At 40.9% G+C, this 21,298-nt stretch overlaps 1 protein-coding gene across 9 annotated transcripts in view; it reads left to right on the top strand.

Annotated features, from left to right (window-relative positions):
- The window catches only part of FAT3 (FAT atypical cadherin 3), a 974,406-nt gene that overhangs the window by 689,767 nt on the left and 263,341 nt on the right, over nucleotides 1-21,298 (top strand). For 7 of the 9 annotated variants that reach the window (XM_073612988.1, XM_073612979.1, XM_073612983.1 and 4 more), the window contains 3 exons: nucleotides 3,870-4,184; nucleotides 9,117-9,327; nucleotides 12,078-12,146. In XM_073612988.1, the coding sequence (XP_073469089.1) occupies nucleotides 3,870-4,184; nucleotides 9,117-9,327; nucleotides 12,078-12,146 (595 nt within the window). The remainder of the gene's footprint in view (nucleotides 1-3,869; nucleotides 4,185-9,116; nucleotides 9,328-12,077; nucleotides 12,147-21,298) is intronic. The other 2 variants (XM_073612985.1, XM_073612987.1) reach the window with 1 other exon arrangement.

The following is a 21,298-nucleotide window of genomic DNA, read 5'->3' on the forward strand; positions in this document are numbered from 1 at the left end:
AGCACCATTCCTTTGTTCCACACCTTACCCACCTCCCAGTACTACCCCTTTTAGAGAATAGAGAACCAAGTATCATTCGTGGTGCTAAGTATTTTGTATGGAATTTGTTAATGATAACAAGAAAAGCAGTAAAATAGTAATCTAGCAACAATGGATACCGCAGCGCCAATAGATCCACCCCAGCAGCAATGGATTCCCAACAGCCAGCATCAATCGACCCTCCAACAGCCAGCAACATTAGACCCCTACCTCAGCAGTAGATCCCTCCTAGTGATGATTGACTCCCTGCAACATAATACCCACCCTGAGCAACAATAGATCCCTCACCAGCAACAATAGACCCCTCACCAGCAACAATAGACCTCCCCAGCAACAATAGACCCCCCTGCAAAAATAGATTCCCTACAGAAACTATAGATTCCCCAGCAGCCAGCATCAATAGACCTTCCCTCAACAGTAGATCCCTCCCAGCAATGACATACCTCCAACAACATAAGACCCACCCCAGCCACAATAGACCCCCCTCCCTCTGCAAAAACAGATCCTCTCAGCATCAATAGACCCTTCAGCACACCCAGCACCCCTTGCCATTACATACATTCAGTTCTGGAGGTGCCGGAATTGTGTTCCCCCGCGTTCCTGCTGAAAAAAAGCCCTGTCTATAGAAAAAAAATTTTGTAGACTTGGGAAGACTCAGATTTCCATGTAGGCTTTACACACCTGTCCTGCTCTGTCCAGGCATTTCTTAATTCTAGCCTTATTCCAGCTCCATCTCTGCTCTGCTACAGCCCACGTTTTCCTTGTAGCTTTTCCCACAGTTGAGTCATGGTTTTTCAGCATGCATTTAGCACATGCTAATGATGCTGGGATAGACCTGGAGGGTAATTAAGCACAAACTTTTAAATAGGCTGGTGCTGTGTCTTCAAACCAACTACCTGTATGCAAGACCTATAGTATTACACTAAAGCATGTTCCCTATTGTTTCTGACTCAGATTGCTTGACTATTCTTATGACTCGTCTTTTGCCTTCTTCATTGTGGACTCTGACTGTCAGACCAGCCTCTGCTTGCCGTTCGCCAAGACTCTTGCCTGAACTTGACCACTCTTGTCTCCAGCCTTGTTAACTGCCCACTCTTTTTCTGACCTGGACTGTCTTCTACCATCAGCCCACCACCCACCAAGACCCCTGCTTGATCCCAACTGTGCTTTGATCTCCCGTCTCTGCACTGTAGCTCTGCTGTACCTGCTGCCCCCTGGTGAGGTCAGTTGCAGTCAAGTGTTTCAGAAACCACTAGAAGTAAAAATGCTTTTTTGTTTTAAAGTTAGGTAAGGGAATGCTACACCCTCTGTCAGTTTTTTTATTGTCTGTTTTCCTGTTGAAGAATTTTCCTTTCTACTTGTCTAGTAGAATGTTGTCCCACAAACAGTTGGTTAGGGGAAATCTCTTGCATGGAGCCCAGGGTTCTAACATGTAAAAAATGCTATACATACACTTTAAACAAGGATATGCTTTAATGGAACATCAAGAACCCTCTGCCTCCATCCCCAGTCCTTTACTCCACCCCCCCACCCCCCCAGGAGTTGGCTGTTTCAATCTTTACATGTTCCAACTGCTCTATAGCTTTCTTCACAATATTAACTAAATAAAGAACCCAACAGAAGAGTGGGATACCTTCATAATGGTGCAAACCAGGGGACTCAAGAGCAGATATCGCCCCAAGAGAGTGCCTGAGATCTATAAGAAATTGTGAGGTGGTTTTACTCACTAGCACCTACAAAAACTAAAATATAAGTTTTGGGAAGGAATGATCCTTCAAAGCCTAACTCCAGGTTGGGCTGGTTCCCCAACTGGAGAATTCAGTTGCATCGATTGCTCATATGTACTATAGGAAGCCTACAGTATGCTGGAAGAACAAATCTTTTTCTTTGTACAACTCTTTATCCTATTTTATGACCTGATTACCCTTCTCTGTTACCTTTTCTGGTACTCTCAAGCTAATCAGCCTTTAGCTAATTGCATTTAGTTGTATTGTCTACTAGCTTCTAAATATAACAAATAATTGGCAGTTGTTAGTGAATATGTAGACAAAGTAATCAGACGTAATCTTGCAGAGTGAAATCCTTTCTTTTTCTGCACTTAGATTTTTCGACTCATTAAAGGGATGCCAAGAAAATTAGTTCTAATGGCTTCCTGACATCGATTTAAACACAGGATGAGCGACGAGGTGTTACTAGTAAATAAACCTGTTTAGGCTGGCTGGCTTTTAATGCGTATTTTAGCAGAGACTGGGGAAATCAGTTTGGACTTGGCTTATTCACTGTACCCATATATATTTTGATTTGCTCCCCTGGGCTCTGGAGTCAGCCAGCTAATTGTTATCCTATTGGACCAAGCATGATGTTGCCCAGGTCACTTTTGGTACTTTGCTGAACTACTTGAAGCTGTGAAAGTGATCATTTAGACAGTGGTACTGGAAAGCACATAAATGTGGCCCTCATGGGACTTCATCTAGCTTTGAAATAGTTGATATCTAAATTGATATATATATTTTGTTATTTTCAAAGTCAGAGGGGTGTCATAAAACAACCCTATCAGTTTGAGGCAACAGATTAAAAGCTTTATTTAGCTACAGTCATATAGGCATTTGTAGGCTGCAAGGCTTGTCCTCCCTCAAAATAAATGCAGAGGGCTAAAGCAGGCCATAGATTATGTGGTTTTGTTTTCTGCAATAACTAATTGTTTTGATGGGGGAATCCCTTCTGCAGAGTTAAAGTGTTCTCCTGGCAGGTGGGGGGATATGTCACAGGGAGCCATCCCTGCCAGTAAAACTGTGATTCCTGCTATGGCTATAGCCACTGGCAATAATCACATATTCTAAATCTGACAGTTGGTTGTACTCAAGTTGATCGATGGATCAGCTTGGGTACAATCAGCCTGCCCATAGAAGGATCGAATCTTGGCTGGTTCAGCAGCAGATCCATCTTTGGCAGCTTAACTTATACAACCTTACGGCTCATGCTTGGTGGAAACACTCTTTATTAAGGTTTTTCAGTCATTTGGTTCTTGGGATATCTCGCAGAAGATAGAAACTGGGGTTGCTGTATATAGTCTTGAGAACATTCACCACTTTTCTATAACAAAATATTCTGAACCGGTAAAGCCCTGGCACTTTCTGGTACTGTTTTCCTATTGGCTAGCAAGGCAGCTCATCATAGTAATGAGCCAATAGGAGCACGTGGGAAGCTGAAGGGAGTTCCAGAGCTTTGCCCAATCAAGAATTTGGGAGAAAGGAAGGGATTGCAGGTATAGTGCCTTCTTGATCTAACCACCAATTAAAGTGACATTTTAAAAATGACAGTCACGTAAAGATGTGCCTCTAGCAAACACCTAAATATACAGTTTAAATACATATATGTGTTTCTGTCAAATAATTTGTAATTCTGTTTGATCAGACAACATGGCCAAGGTCATCTCTTTGCCGATAAGCAGTAACTGCCTACAGACTGTTAAATGGACAATAAAAGATAAGCAGCATACTGATAAAGTAATTCCCATTCTCTGCTCTTCTGCACTCAAACAAATCAATAGAAAAAGCTTTACTTACCAAACCTTTCTCTGTGCCAGTCTAAGATATACTTTAATGGATATGCTAACTTCAAGAACCCCATGCCTCCATTCCCAGTGCTTTTCCTGTCCCCCCGGAAGTTGGATGTTCCACTCTTTACATGTTCCAACTGCTTATATTGCTTTCTTCACAATATTAACTAAATAAAAAATCCAGCAGGAGAGTTCAGTTTTACTTTGTAATTTATGGCTTTATAACATCTAAATATAACATCAGCTAATCAGAAGTTTTGTTTTTCCTCAGGTGACAGTCAGTGATGGAGGTCCTTCACCCAAGCAGTCCACAGTCTGGGTCATTGTTCAAGTTCTGGACGAAAATGATAACAAGCCTCAGTTTCCAGAGAAGGTCTATCAAATCAAACTTCCCGAGAGAGATAGGAAAAAACGGGGTGAACCCATTTACAGAGCCTTTGCGTTCGACAAAGACGAGGGCCCCAATGCAGAGATTTCCTATAGCATCGTAGATGGGAATGAGGATGGAAAGTTCTTTATTGACCCTAAAACAGGCATGGTGTCTTCAAGAAAGCAGTTTTCAGCAGGGAGTTACGACATCCTAACAGTAAGAATTCATTATCCATTCACTTCACGTTGTTTAACAGTGAGCCAAAGAGGTTATTTACAAGGCTAATGCAAAATCAAAACACTTCACTACCTACTTGTATTTTAAATTTGCAAGTGCAAGCGGCCAATTCCCCCGGGAACCCGAAAGGCTAGAACAGCGTGCTGGCATAAATGATACATTTGTCTTTAATTCAAAACAGATCTGCTGAACACCACGCTCAACAGTTTAGACGGCGAAGAACCAGGAATAGATCTTTTAAAATTCATTGAAACCGTCGAGTTTAATTTAAAGTCTCAGCGTTCCGTCCACACATTATCGCCATTATTTATTAAATAATAGATGGCTCGCTTCTTAATAGAATGGCTTCTGTTGGAATATTTAAAGGTATAGGTTGGGATTATGGCAAAATGTATCTTGAAAAATTCCTTCATTGAAACTTAAATAAAAATAATATTAAGGTCTTAAGATTTTTATATAACTTTGAAACTGGTTCTATTTAATGAAGTATAAAAAGAAATATGTAACAAATGAAGCGCTGGCCAGAGAAAAAACAAAACAAAATCTTTCTGTAAATAGTCACACTAAAGTAATATACAAATACTTAAATACCCATTTAAACCTACAGATCTTTATTAAAAAAATACATATGCAGGGGGTCTCCGGGTTACAAACATCCGACTTACAAACAACTCCTACTTACAAACGGAGGGAGACAACAGGAAGTGAGAGGAAATCTACCTCTAGGAAGGGAAATTCACTCCTGTAAGAGTTATCATGGAAAAAAGAAGTCTCTACTGAAGGTTTATCACCAATCCTTGTTTCCACAAAAACCCAAAATTTTTAAAATCCAATTGTCATAGGGACAGAAAGTGAGATGAAATCTTCTGAACAGGGGCACAGACAGCAAAACAAACCTTACAGGGTTGTTGACCCTTCCATAACCCTTCCAAAAAGCTATTTTTGGCTGGAGCTACACTTAAAAAATGTACCTGTTCCTACTTACAAATTGAGCTTAAGAACAAACCTACAGGCCCTATCTTGTTTGTAACCCGGGGACTGCCTGTGCATATATATATATATACATATATATATATATATATATATATATATATATATATATATACATATATATATATATATATATATATATATATATATATATATATATATATATATATATATATATATATAAAATTTGATTATTTTTATTGATATAGTGTTTAGTTGTTTAGGTGCAGTATATTTGGGTTCAGTTAAGATATACTGTTATTTGTTGTATAACCAGATTAATAAATAAGGAAATCTAATAGGTCTAATTTTTTTTTTTTTGCGAGCTATGGTTTTTGCTTTTCTTGTTTTGATATACTTAGAGATTCCTTAATACAAAATGATAGAAAGGTTTATGAAGGGGCGGGACTTTGAGTGAAGCACACGGATGCAGTAAAGAAATGAATTAAGAATGGTTTATTAGTAGAGTCAATTATTTTTAGAACATAGATTGAAAATACATTGCATGTAGTATGTCATTTTTTCAAGATAAATCATCACATATAGGTACATTGTCATGTTACAAAACAGTATTTTACAGATACACAGGTCACGTAATAACATGATTAATTGTATTGTAGAAATACTCATAAAAGTAGCTAGCGCATTAAAGCGTCATTAGAAATAATAGTGGAGATAAGATAAGTAGGAAAATAATTATTAAAAAACTTGCATCTAGACTCTAGTAGAAAATGTAAGGCAGTATTTTACAGTTGCACGGGTCACATAAGGGCGTGATTAATTGCAGTGTAGATAATACTGAAATCAGTAAAAGGATGCATTAAAGCATCACATTGGGAAAAGAGAAATAATACTTGGTGGGGAAAGCGGTCAGGGTGAATACATGAATGGGTGATTGTAACGGTAGTTGTTAGTTCTACGCGTTTCGGGACCTTTAAGTCACTCGTCAGGAGCAAGACCGTAATAGATATCTGAAAAGATAAAAGTATTGGTAGGGAAGTAGTCATAGTCGGAAAAGTGAGTAGGCAAATGCAGGGAATGTGCTACATCCCCTCACACATCCATGCATTTGTCTTTACTACTTACATGCGTGTGATTGCGCAGAGGGGGGAGCACAGCCGTGCATGTCAACCCGGTCACTAATGTCAGTCCCGGAGCTGAGGGGACCTGTCCAGGCAGCATAAACCCGCAGCGACGACATCCCTATGGTAACAAGTGGAAAGGTGAGGGTGGAGACTGGGTGGAAGATGGAAAAAGGAATAGACTAAAGGACCCCAATATAGGGACCTAATGAAGGAGGGAGGGCTAGTGGATGTGGTGCCCAGAGCATGAAGGAGAGTGTGGGTGAACCATAAGGTGGAACAAAGAGTGAAAAGAGTGAGAAACAGGTTGAAGTGAAGGGGTGAAGTGCTGGAGGGAAAACAAAAAAATAAGGAACAGGTGAATGAAAAGAAAGAAAGGAAAAGGAGAAAAAGGACAAGGGAGAGGGGGGGAGGAAAGAGGGGTGAGAGAGGGGAATTAGGCTGGATATTGTGCATGAAAGTAGTAAGGTGAAGGCTGAATTACCTGGTGCCGGTGAGATCGGGACAATGTGCCAAAGGAAACGATGTAACGAGGGAGAAAGTAGAAGATGCAGGTGCAGGTAGCAGTAAGGGGGGAAGCCCCAGCAGGGATAGCCAACCCAGACCAGCCTCCAACGTCATGCTGAAAAGCAGGATGGGGAGCGGGGGACACACCTGAGCCTGGCCGCCAACCCAGCGTGTCCAGCCAGCATTTTGTGGTTATGTCCTCTGTTTCTATTATCCAGGCATTAGATGAGTTTACTTTAAAAAATACTATAGATTACCATTACACTGTACATTTTTAGAGATTTTACATTCTAACAAGGTGTTTTATGCCATGTGGTCCATTTGCATTTGGTATTGTTATACATTGTAAAGACTAGCAAGAAGAAACAGCCAAACTCTCTCAGTGGTTCTTGTTAGAGAGATAGCCAACAAATGTCACATCACATACGCGGTCCAATGACCAGTGGATGCAGCCTTCCTCGGATGGGGATATCCCATGTGGAACTACAAAAACAAAAAAGGGGAAGCCAAACCCCTAGTGCATTACCCGAGTAAAAAAGGAATTTATTAAAATAAAAAGCAACAAATAAAATGCATACTCACAAAGGTACAGAAGTATACAGCATGTACATGGAAGGATAACATAAGGTAGAAAATCCAAGTGTTTAAGCAACCTCACATAAACACGCTAACACATCTCTGGGGCGCTCCCCCTTCAGAGCTGTGCACAGAATATTATGATGCTGTATTGGTAACACACAGTTTAAAACTGCTGCTACCAATTTTTTTATTTTTCTATTAACACAAAATTCCTCTTCAGGGGCGTAACTACCACCATAGCGACCCATGCGGGCGCTATGGGGCCCACAGCCAAGTGGGGCCCAGTGAGGATGAGAGCACCGCCAGCACAGTCTCCCAGCTTGGGGAAGAGAGAGGAGAGGAAGAGGCAAGCTGTGACCTGTGCCCAATGCAGCGTGACCTGTGCCCAATACAGCGTTGCCTGTGCCCAATACAGCCTGGTCTTCCTGTGCCCCATACAGCCTCACCTGTGCAGAGGAAGAGGCAAGCCACCCGGATCAGCAGAGAGCTGAATTGCCCGATGTAATAGCTTTCATTAGAACTTCCAGTGTTCCCGGGGCTCACGTCACATAGCTCCACCTCTTGGCCCTGCGCCTTTGATAGACAGAACGCCGATCCAATGCGGGACATGTGACGTCATCAAAGGCGTCAGGCCAAGAGGTGGGGCTATGTGACGATGAGCTCCGGGAAGACGGGAAATTCAAATGAAAGCTATTACAGCGGGCAATCCCGCTCTCTGCTGATCCGGGTGGCTTGCCTCTTCCTCTGCACAGGTGAGGCTGTATTGGGCACAGGCAATGCTGTATTGGGCACAGATCACGCTGCATTGGGCACAGGTCACACTGTATGGGGCACAGGTCACGCTGCATTGGGCACAGGTCACGCTGCATTGGGCACAGGTCACGCTGTATGGGGCACAGGTCACGCTGCATTGGGCACAGGTCACGCTGCATTGGGTACAGGTTATGCTGTATGGGGCACAGGTCACGCTGTATGGGGCACAGGTCACGCTGCATTGGGCACAGGTCACGCTGCATTGGGCACAGGTCACGCTGTATGGGGCACAGGTCACGCTGCATTGGGCACAGGTCATGCTGCATTGGGCACAGGTCACGCTGCATTGGGCACAGGTCATGCTGTATGGGGCACAGGTCACGCTGCATTGGGCACAGGTCACGCTGCATTGTGCACAGGTCACGCTGCATTGGGCACAGGTCATGCTGCATTGGGCACAGGTCACGCTATATGTGGCACAGGTCACGCTGCATTGACACTAGGGCAGCTATGGGGGGGGGGGGCTGTTTGCAGGGGGGCCCCATACAACATTTTGCTATGGGGCCCTGCTATTTCTAGTTATGTCCCTGTACTAAAAAAAGTATCATACACAATAGCAACAATTTTGACAAATTCAGCTGAAGAGAGGGATGTGTTCAAGATATCTTCTGAAGATCTGTTTACAATAGCAATACATGGCTGGAATTTTGTCCAGTTCCTGCTGAATCTGCCATAATTTGAGCTGTGGTGGGCCTTTCTACACCGCCAGCTTGACAAAAGTCAACAGAGTGGGAAACTCTGGACCGAATATTGAATGCATTGTGTGGGCAGTTGGTGAGCTAAACAGGTTGAAATCCTATTGGTTGACCTACTTAATAAACAGTGAAACAACACAGGCTGACTTTTCTATTTACTATAAAGGCAAACAAAAGGTGTGTGTAATGAACAAATGAGGGGCCTCATAATTGTACATGTTAAAAATAATGCATGTTTCTTGCAGATAAAAGCTGTAGATAACGGCCGCCCACAAAAGTCTTCTACTGCTCGTCTGCATATTGAATGGATCAAGAAACCTCCTCCTTCACCGAACCCTCTCACCTTTGACGAACCATTTTACAATTTCACCATCATGGAAAGTGACAAAGTGACAGAAATTGTGGGAGTGGTCACGGTGCAGCCTTCAAATATACCTTTATGGTTTGATGTAGAAGGTAAGGTGGTCACTTAGGAGGTAGACATTAATGTCTAGTATTTTTTTTTGGTTCAAATAATTTGTGGCAACACATCTCTTACTTCATCATTCTAAAGTTCTTTCACGTTTTTGTGTACTCACTAACTAGTTGTGTACTTGTATCCGCTTAGAAGAGGTAAAAAAACAAAACAACAGAAAGGAACTTATCTTGAATCTAAAAGTCAGTATCTACCTAGAATTGATATTTTGGTTGTGTGTGGCACCAGTGGGTTAAACATAAACATATCCACTACCTAATAGCCCTGCAATTAATTTTTAATGAAAACTGTTTCTTACTGTGCTTTTCTGCCTCCTTGCAATGTCCTTTGTTCATTCCTGAACCTCTACATTTCCGTTCTCACTACTGTTTGTGTGGGACAAGCAATTCACATTAATCCTGGTCATGTGCACTGCTCTATGCAGACTACAAATCTAATAGTTCATAGTCCCTAGTCCATCTTGGGAGCACAAGCAAGAGAGGGTGGCTAAGTCCCTACATACAATGGGACAGTAGCCACCCTCTTGCAGGAAGTCAGATCACAGCAACTAAAAAAAAAAAGAATTTGGAGATTTGAAGGAGGCAGAGAACAATAGAAGGTATTTTTGAGTTAGGAATGAAAACTTGAATAGGACTTTTAAAAATAAGGTGTTTAGTTTAAGGCACTTTAAGGCCCTAAAGAAGGTTCTTGTAGTTGGACTACCCATTGGAAACCCCCCCAATGGATTGCCATTATTAAAAAAAAAAAAAAATGAGGCAGTGTACTTTTGTCATTTCACTTTGTATTGCCTGTGACAGTTAACCAAAACCATGAAGACTGTTAGGGATATCTTGCCATTGGAATTGCCGTTAAATATTTGTATGTGAGTCAACTTGTCGACCGACAAGCCTAAAAAAAGATGTTACTTCTTACCTAGCTACAGTATAGGTATACATGTTAGTGTCCTGTGTACACAGTCAAAGCCCTGTTGCTTTCCTGATCCAGTTCAGTGAAAGAAAACCACATGCTAGTAACAGGGTGTTGATGCCACCATATTCATTTGTGGTGGTGCATGGCAAGTCTCCATTTGCTGACAGAATTTTACAACTGTCAGTGACCTTGGCTGGAAAGTACCTACATGGTGGTAAGGACATCTAATTATCTTTTCCACAGAGCTTCATTTGGTAACATACTGGTCATTTTCCATTAGTTATTGTGTTTTTTAATTTTCTTGATCAGAAGGAGACTCTGCTGTGCAACCTGGGAGCATGTCTATTGGACTTTTGGTTGCTTCCATACCTGTCTTTGTCTGAATCTAAGCCCTCACATTTTCTGGGCTTAGCACTATTGGACTTTTGGTTGCTACCATACCTGTCTTTGAATCTAAGCCCTCACATTTTCTGGGCTTAGCACCGTGCATCATAAACACTGGGCTTCTTGTCTACTTGCACACACTCCAGTGTTGGCCTGTGCACCTCATACTTCTAGACCAGCCTTTCTCAACCTTCTTACCATGGAGGAAGTCTTGAGATCATTCACAGGTCTCTGGGAACTCCTGCAAAAAAAAGATTAAATCTACAGCCTATGGTACAATATTAGGATCAGTGAGTAGTAGACATATTAATAAATACAAAAAAAAGTGGCATACCTAGCATATTTGATCACAGATCATATTTAACACTCCCCTGTCCTATGTGACAAAATTATTTAAAAAGAAACAAAGGTGGTGCAGATTGTAGGTCAGTGAGAAATGGACGCCTTTAGATAAATAGTCAGTAGCCCCCTTACATAGTGGTCAGTGGAGAAATGCCGTCTTACTTATTGGCTGTCCCTTGAGTTTCTCTTTACGCTGGTGGTTAATATCAAGAATGCCCCCTTACAGACATTTGTAAAGAGTACTGGTGTTAGTGGTGTGAGATATGACAGGAGAGGTTCCATTGGATCTATCAAGTGACATTGGCATCAGAACTATGCAGGTACCGTCAGGTGGGTGATCATTCCACTATTGCTGAAGGAATCCATAGCAACCTATGGAGGAACCCTGGTTGAGAAAGGCTGTTTTAGACCAACTTCTGCATAATGCGTGACGACAGAGCCGTTTGTCGTCTCCGACAACAACGTGATAGGGTGACAACATAGGAGCACAGCACACTTCTTAACAGGACGTTCCTGAACAATGGCCTTCACAGGTATTATTTTAATTAAATCTGCAGAATTGATTGAGGTTAGATCTACATTAAAGTGACAGCATGCCAGAGCTGCTTCAGGTTAAGATCGTAAAAGTATATATATAAAAAATTTAGAATTTTTTAATAAAAAAGAAACAAAAAAAAACAACGAAACTGCAGAGTTATAGTACAACATACTTTTGTATTTCTCATTAGACTCAAAGCCAACCCATTCCTATTAATATTTGAATTAGAAAGTCACTCTTCACAGGCAGTAGTACCCAAGTTTTGTTTTGCTTATTGAAATGTATGTCTAATACTAATTAATATTATGGTAACCATTTATGTTTGTAACAATGTAAACTTTGAGGTTTACTAGCTTGTTAAGCAGCCTCTGAAATGCCATGTATTTTGTTTGCTACGCTTCTGCTAATATCCCAAATCTTTTTGTTCTTTTTCACCTTTCTCTTCAATGTTGTCTCTTTCAGTGCACTAATGAATCTAAATCTTGTTTGACTTACCTCTCTCTCTTCTTTCTGCGTCTGCTTCTTCTGTCTCTTTTCTGCTGACTGCCCTGCTGCAAGGTGGCAAACTTGCCCGGGAGATGTTCTATATTCTGCAGACAGCTTGCGGGCAGAACTGCACTTCAGAAGGTATTACTGGTATAAAATACACATGACACATCACTGCAACTTTATCCTGATCTGTATTTTTTTTCCTTTTTAATTTTTTTTGTGAAATGGTTTCTGGGGTAAATTAACAAGATGTTAACCCTAATGTGTTTTATTTTTCTCTTGGAAATTGCATGTATGACGAGTTTGTACCTAGTTAGTGGCTTAAAGGAAATCTGTGGCAAAAAAAAAAAAAAAAATGGTATTTGATCTTCTTCAATTCTGCTGTGCATTGCTGCCAAGTGTAATAGGCTTTACCCAACTTCAGCTGGAAATATGAAAAGGATTGTGTTGGTTTAGGGTTGGGGTGGACTTTTGAGGACATTCATGAAGGTATTTGCACTCCTAGTGGTAGGCTGTTCCAGTCATGTTCTATCTTCTCTTTACCCCATCCAAAAAAAAAAAAAAATCACTTTGGTTTGAGCTCTGCGATTGGCGTTAGTGCAGAACACATGAAGGGAAAAAAAAATGATAATTCTTAAAGTGGTATTAAAACTTCATTTTGTTTCTTTTAAATAACAAACATGTCATACTTACCTGCTCTGTGCAGTGGTTTTGCACAGAGCAGCTCTGATTCCTCTTGTTTTCGGGTCCCCAGCCATTACTCCTGGCTCCTCCCTCTCAAAGAGTGCCCCCAGAGAAAGTCACTTACCCTAAGGGCACTGCTGCATGCTCGCTCCCGTCTATAAGACACATATAAGACACAGCTCGGCCCGCCTACTCCCTGCTCGCTCTTCATTGGCTCACTGGCTGTAATTGACAGCAGTGGCAGCCAATGAGGAGGGAGGGTCCCGGGACAGTCCAAGCTATTGTGAACATTGCAGGATCAGAGAGACCTCAGGTAAGGATTGGGGGGGGGGGGCTTCTACACACAAAAGGTTTTTTACCTTCATGCATAGAATAAAAAAACCTTTAGCCTTTAGAACCAATTTAAAGTATAACTAAAGGCAAAACTTTCTTTTTTTGTTTTGGAAACTGGAGAGTGATTAGAATGCTTGTCAGTTTTTATTGCTGTTTGTGCTTCTGAGATTCCGCCTCTCTATTTGACCTGTTATCATTGAAAGTGAAAGTAAAAGAAAATCCTAAATTTTGGGTTGTCCCTAGAAAAGTAATAGAGGGGAAATCTTTCATTGGGAACACAAATTCTGGTGGCCTGGGGGTCCCTAAGGAATTCCTTTAATTTGCAGGGAATCCCTCTCACTTCCTATTTGGCTATGGAACAGGAAGTAAAAGGAAATCTCTGCAACGGGACATAGATAACCCTCTCCTGCTCTATCCAAAATGAAAAAAAAAGTTTGGCCTATAGTTCTACTTTAAAGCAGAGGTCCGCCCACCGCTGCAAAAATTAAAAGCTGTATGCAGTATGTGCAGCTGCTGACTTTTAATAGTCGGACACTTACCTGTCCTGGAGTCCAGCGATGTCGGCACCGCAGCTGACATTTCCGTCAGCTGTCGGGTGCATGCCGCCTCCATTGCGAGTACGGGAACCCGGTAGTGAAGCCTTACGACTTCACGCCGGGAACCCTACTGCGCATGCACAAGGCTCTGCTCCTCTCTCCTACTGGCCCGGCGGCCGGGGAAGGAGGAGGGAGGAGGAGGGAGCCCGGACGGTGACGTCAGTATCCACAGCTGAGGCTCCCGGAAGTGAGAACGGGATACCTGTATTAGACAGGTATCCTGTCCCCGCCGAAAGGTGCCAAATGTGGCACCGGAGGGGGGGAGGAGTGCAACGTGCGGAAATTCCACTTTTGGGTGGAACTCCGCTTTAAGGCATTCGATCCATCCAAACGAGTCTGTGTTTTCACCAAGTTGGGTGTTCCCCTCTGTCTTACAGTCCAGCTGTTTCAACTTCTGTTCAGGTGAGGGTCACATTTCTTTATTGTTCTAAAGAGCAAATTTTCCATATTTACATTTATATAGAAACCAGGAAATTCAAAAATCATAAAGAATGTTTGTGGCATCTTTGTGTCATATGGCCATCAATTAACTTTTCATAGAATTATATGGACAAACCACATCTGTAAATGACACAGGAAACTAGTCACTCAGGAAAATGGTAGCTGAAATGGGTTTCCTGGATGTGAGTGGATTTTCCATCTGGGTCTTAAAAGGTAGTAAAGATCAGCAGGGAATGGAACTCCAACACAATTGGCTAGGTCAGGAGCCTGGTTAAGGGCCTTAAGCCTGGTACACAATACTAGTTTGTTTTTTTTTTTCATTTAACCCAGCAGGTTGAACAAAAAAAATATAAATATAAGAGTGGGGCTGGAAAAACTGACTGAAGTTGGTCAAATACAGGTCAGAAGGAGGTCAAATGCACCTGTCAATGAATTCTGATGGATTTCCAAAGCATTTCAAACCAATTTTAAACTGATGCTATAGACCTGGGGTCTCCAAACTTTCTGAGCAAAGGGCCAGTTTACAGTCCTTGAGGCTTTAGGTGTGTGTGTGGGGGGGTCGACTTTGACCAGTGGAAGTAGAAAATGCCGGGTGTTATTGAGAGTAAACAGTGCCCAATCAATGCTGTTAGTGGAAGGAATAGTGCCTTATTGTTGGTATCGTTGGGAGGAAAGGTGACCCATTGTTGGTATTCAAGGTAGAAATGGTGCCTCATTGTTGGTATCTGTGGGAGGAATGATGCTCCATCATTGGTGTTTGTAGGAGGAATGGAGCCCTATCATTGGTGTCTGTGAGAGGAATGGTGCCCCATCATTGTTGTCATTGAATGGCATGGTGCCCCAACCAAATAACATAAATAATATGCACTACTGATGGCAGCAAGCTGTCTGCTTTATATAAGGGGCTCCTATTAGACCATATTGCTTGCTGAGATAGTGGAAAGGGCTGCATGTTAGAGCATTTTGAGACTCCTAAAACCCCCTGCGCATGTCCTGTTATTTCTGCTGCTGGAAGCTTCCCCTTGCTGCCCTAGGCACAGGCCCATAAGTGCTTTATGGTAGTTATTAACCTACTGCTAATGCAATTATTGCCAAGTGCATTTTTTTTTCTGTAGCTTCTGTCTGTGCTTTTTATTGTCAATGTGTTTAATAAAACTGAACTATCTCAATGTATTTTCTAAAATTATATAATAGAATCCCACACGGATAGTGCAAAGGAGAGTCCCAATCTAGAACTACTGATATAGAGACATCTGCATGAACAGAGACATTTGTAGAAAAAGCTCTAAGTAGAAAAACTTCTAATTAAAGTGACATTCATGAATTATTTTCTGCTCATAGTGGGTTTTTAAGTAGGACTGAAGTCTGCAAAAAATACTGTAACCTATGGACAGTTTTGTTTCAGTTTGTTCTGGATGGCAGGTAATAGGCCAATTGGATGATCTTTTAAACCAAAAACTCAATTGAATGCATTGGTATCTTTTCTGTTTTCAAAGCTAATCTGTACTTTGCCCATTTATGGCAAAATGTAAATTAGGACAAAGTAAAGTATTTCCTAGAATGCAGTTACCATCCAGGGTTTGCAATTACCTTCCATGTGCTATCCTACTGACTGCTGTCCTTCTAAAAAACAAACAAACAAACAAGTACTTCCAGGTATGGCAGAGCATGGAATTCTCTCCTCTCCCTATCCCAACATTGAGTACTGAGTACTGAATGCCTGTAGCACTGTATAGGCTCTGACCCAGAATTTTACAACTATTTTTGGGTATTGGAGGTCTCCAGTGGAGAAAAGGGTGTCGGGGAGCAAGTCAAAGTAGCGGAGAATGACAGCTATCCAACGAACCTGGTAATGTGCCTTGAATGGGCAAAGTATAGGTTAGATTTAAGAATAATGTGAGTACCACCCCTATGATATGCTGAGGAGGAGGATGAGCTAAACACAGCTTTTCATTGATATAATTTTAATTTTTTTATTTTTTTTTTGCATTCTTCCATGTGTAATGACCTATGGTGTTTATTACAACCACATGATGAGGCTTTGCAATGTAATACTAGAACATTTCTCAACAATGGTGAAGCTCCTGTTAAAGGACAATTCTCTAATTTGATTTCAAACTCTGTGAAAAAGCTGTGTGCCAATTACATAAATTTTGGACGTTCTGTTGCAATTGTTGCAAGGTAGTGGTATGTTAAAGTGATTGTAAATATTATTTGTTTTATTAAAATAGTAGACATATTATACTTACCTGATCTGTATAATGGTATTGCACAGAGCGGCCCTGAGCCTCCTCTTCCCAGGTCCCCCGCCGGCGCTCTGGTCTCCTCCTCCTCTCGGTGCGCCAACATAAGAGGTCACTTCCTATGGGGTGTACACCTGCGGGCTCGCTCCCGGGCTGTGCTGTGTGAGTCTATTGAAGCACACAGGGGGGCTCAGTCCTGTCCCCCACCCTCTGCTCACAGGATTTGATTGGCAACAGCAGGAGACTGCGGCTCTCACTGCTGCCTCAGTGAGCAGCGCTGGATCAAGATCAGGCTCAGGTAAGTATACGGGGGGGGGGTGAGGGGGCATTACAAATATAGGGACACTTTTTACCTTAATGCAGGGAATGCAAGCTAAAACATGTCTAGCCTTTAGAAGCACTTTAATTATTTATCAGTCTTGGAAAATCATTATAGATGTGAATTTAATAAATAGGTGCATTTTAATAACACTAAATGTCAAAATGTTTTTTTTTGTTTTTGTAATATGTACAGTTACATAGTAGGTGAGGTCGAAAAAAGACTCAAGTCCATCAAGTCCAACCTATGTGTGTGATTATGTGTCAGTATTACATTGTATATCCCTGTATGTTGCGGTCATTCAGGTACTTATCTAATAGTTTCTTGAAGCTTTCAATGCTCCCCGCTGAGACCACCGCCTGTGGAATGGAATTCCACATCCTTGCCGCTCTTACAGTAAAGAACCCTCTACATAGTTTAAGGTTAAACCTCTTTTCTTCTAATTTTAATGAGTGGCCACGAGTCTTGTTAAACTCCCTATCCGCAAAAAAGTTTTATTCCTATTGTGGGGTCACCAGTACTGTATTTTTAAATTGAAATCATATCCCCTCTCAAGTGTTTCTTCTCCAGAGAGAATAAGTTCAGTGCTCACAACCTTTCCTCATAACTAATATCCTCCAGACCCTTTATTAGCTTTGTTGCCCTTCTTTGTACTCGCTCCATTTCCAGTACATCCTTCCTGAGGACTGGTGCCCAGAACTGGACAGCACACGCCAGGTGCGGCCGGACCAGAGTCTTGTAGAGTGGGAGAATTATCGTTTTATCTCTGGAATTAATCCCCTTTTTAATGCATGCCAATATTCTGTTTGATTTGTTAGCAGCAGCTTGGCATTGCATGCCATTGCTGAGCCTATCATCTACTAGGACCCCCAGGTCCTTTTCCGTCCTAGATTCCCACAGTATATATGCTATATAATTTTACAATGACAGTTAATTTTGCCAGTTGATTTTTCAATGTTGTGGCTAAGTGTGCTCTATAAAGGAACATTTCCTTAATGGAAACTAAACTGAGTTTTATTTTACTTATTTTTAGGTTTACAAGTTTATAAACCATTCTTTTGTTTAATATTTGATTACAAAAAAAACATTAGTTTACAAATAAACATTTAATGCTGAGTGCATGCTGGGCTTTCTCATAAATAAAGCCCAGCACTACTGTAGAGCACTACACCTGTTGACAGCTATTTAAGATTGAAAACATAAACAGTTCAGTGTTTGCTAACCATAATGAATGAGGGTAGTGTCCCTTCCTTGACTCATTTGTGAGTGTATGTAATCTAATATCCTACCATTTAACTCTGTTCACAACAAGTAGCAAGTCATCTTAATAATGTCTAAAAAAAAAATTAATAAATTGTGTTTATTCCAGAACCTAAGAGGTAAATTAAAAAAAATATTATGCATTCCCTTTAAATTTGATATACTGAAAAGTTTTTTTTTTCTTTTTTTTTTTTTTTTTTTTTGTAGTTTTATGCTTCTACTTGCTGATAGTTTCTAAAACTGCCATTGTACAAAAACACTGTCAGCAAAACAAAGGTAGCTTTTTATTTTGTTTTTGCTGCAGCCAAACAACTTAAAAGGTGATTTTTTTTCCCCCCGTCATTCTGTACTTTAAGCTCTCGCTTTTCATCTTTGCCTGCGCCATTTAAATTTTTATGCTTATTTTACTTTTTTGCTTCTAATTAACAGAACAAAGTATTCTCTTTGAAAAATCCTGGGCTCTCCCAAGGCTTTCAATTAAAGCTTTTTCTTGAAACACCATTCTTCAAACGATTTTTACCATCAATTTTTTTTTTTTTTGCATAATTTCCCAGGCAAATCAATTAAAACATTAATTGGAAGAAGCCATGTCTTCCTTAGTGTAAAATTTAAAAAGCTTGTAATCTATCTGCCTTTCCTGGGTACTTCGGTATTCCTACCACCTAAATAAAATGTCAAGGACAGTTATGGGCTGGCATGGAATTTTAGCCGCTCTGCATGTATGACAGCTTTGAAAATGACATTTCTAAGATTAATTGGAAGGAACCAAAAAAGGGAGTTGTTGTGATCACTTGTGCTCCAGACAGCTACTCAAATGTGGAGGATGGTTTTATTCTTAGTACCGCAGATTAGCAATTTACCTTCCATCATTTAGCAAAACCACTCAATGATCAGGGCTGCCTCATCTAAATTCAGGGCCTAAGGCCAATCTCAATAGCCTAAATAAATTATAGATGGTGAAGATGTTCAGGTCTTTGGTGTTTGGACAAACATGGTGCCAGCAACCTTAGTAGGATTGCTACTTGTCCAGTTTTAAAGCCGGACAATGCAGAACTTAAGGCTTCACACCTAAAGGTTACCATTCATTTTACATGGAAGCTTTCATTGTGAAGCTCCTCTTCTACAAAAAAATGTTATTTACCTGGCTTGTTTTAGTATATTAAGTCTCTGATTTCTCTATGATATCCTGGTTTGTTCTCTTCTTGTAGGTTGGTGACTCTGAAAGCATTGAAGCTAAGAGGTCAACATCACATCCAGGCAACTAGCATTTTTAGATGGAGAACAATACTAGCAGTTCCCCTAACCTCTTGGAAGGTTGATCCTTTCATGACCAGAGGTCATTGATGCATCACTGCCCACACCAAATATATTAGCGATTTAAATTAATAATGAGTTATTCTGTCAATATAGTATGGTCATTAGTGATTTAAATCAGCCTTTTTCAACCAGGGTACCCAGGCACCCTGGGGTGCCTTTGCAAAATGCCTAAAAATTGCCCAAAATTTGTATACAAGCTGGCGTGTGGATGAAGCCTGCCTTTTAGTTACACAAAGCCACAGGTTTTCATTGTGCACCATTACAAACTTCTAGCTGCCAGGCATCCTAATGACCAATGGCATCATCAATTGATACGGAGGATGTCAGTTGCCTGCACAGCAACCTTGTATCCCCCCTCTCCTGCCTCTCTCCATCAGTGTTGGGGTACATTAGCTGAGTGATAGAGAACAACTGAGGGAGAAGAGAAACATTGGAATACAAGTCAGTACCAGTTTGCAAAAGTGTATTTGCTTTGGAAGAACAAATCACCTCTAACGTTGGGTGTCCCACTTGCGTGGATGTTGTTGCATTATGTAAAACTATTAGAATGGTTTTTACATTTTAGAATGGGGTGCCTCGAGATTGTCCATAATTTTTAAAGGGTGCCTTGACTGAAAAATGGTTGAGAAACACTGCTTTAAATCTAAATCCCTGGGAAGTCACCTCCCCAGCATGCCCTTAATATCGTACTCCAGAAGAATGTTGCCTTGTCTGGGGCATGGGTTTTTAAAGAGCTGTGCTGTTCTCAATATCTATCAGAAGATCGTGAGCCCCAAAAGACTTACATTAAAGGCATATTTCATCTTTTTCCAAAATGTAGTAAATGCGCTAATTTTGCTAAAATATAAAATGTGCCTTTACAAAAGGTTTGCGGTCAAGGTTGGCTACAACTGCGGTGATATCACCACCCTGCTGATGGCACACTCTGTTGAGTCCCTCTGTTGCAGTGAGAGATAGTATTTTAATTCACCGATCCCCATTAATGGGTGACCTGGCTTTGCAGGCAGAGCGCCGCACAGTTGAACTGAATTAAAAAGCAAACAGCATTCAAGAACAAACAGAATTATTCTGGTAGGGGAATGAATGGCATTTTTGTTTTATGGGATGGTGTAGTCTACCATGCCCTAAATACAGGTGTAACATTAAACATGGTCCAAAAAGGGGGCTATGCCTTTAACTTCATAGCCAAAACACTGAGTTATTAAATTTAACACTAAAAACTACAATTAACCCCTTCAGCTCTGAAAGGTTTACCCCCCCTTCATGACCAGGCCATTTTTTGCGATACAGCACCTCGTTACTTTAACCTCTTCCCATCCAGGCCATTTCTGACATTTCTCTCCTACATGTAAAAATCGTCATTTTTTTTTGCTAGAAAATTAAATAGAACCCCCAAACATTATATATGTTTTTTTTAGCAAAGACCCTAGAGAATACAATGGCTGTTATTGCAACTTTTTATCTCACACGGTATATGCGCAGCAATTTTTCAAATGGGTTTTTTTGGGGAAAAAAAACAGTTTTGTGCTTTAAAAAAAAAAAAAAACTGTAAAGTTAGCCCAATGTTTTTGCATAATGTGAAAGATGAAGTTACGCCGAGTAAATAGATACCTAACATGTCATGCTTCAAAATTGCACACGCTAGTGGAATGGCGCCAAACTTCGCTACTTAAAAATCCCCTTAGGCCTAAATCCCCTTACGCAACATGTACTGGCTACATGTTTTGAGTTACAGAGGAGGTCTAGGACCAAAATTATCGCTCTCGCTCTAACGTTCGCGGCGATACCTCACATGTGTGGTTTGAACACCGTTTTCATATGTGGGCGGGACTTACATATGCGTTTGCTTCTGCATGCGAGTTCATGGGGACAGGGGCACTTAAAAAAAAAAAAAAAATTATTGTTAATTTTACTTTATTTATTTTAGCTTGACACTTTTTTTTCCCAAAAAGAATTTTTTTTGATCACTTTTATTTCTATTACAAGGAATGTAAACATCCCTTGTAATAGGAATATGGCATGACAGGTCCTCTTTATAGTGAGATATGGGGTCAATAAGACCCCACATCTCACCTCTAGGCTGGGAAGCCTGAAATA

Source organism: Aquarana catesbeiana, linkage group LG02 (genome assembly GCF_042186555.1).
Source record: "Aquarana catesbeiana isolate 2022-GZ linkage group LG02, ASM4218655v1, whole genome shotgun sequence".
Classification (NCBI taxonomy): Eukaryota; Metazoa; Chordata; class Amphibia; order Anura; family Ranidae; genus Aquarana; species Aquarana catesbeiana.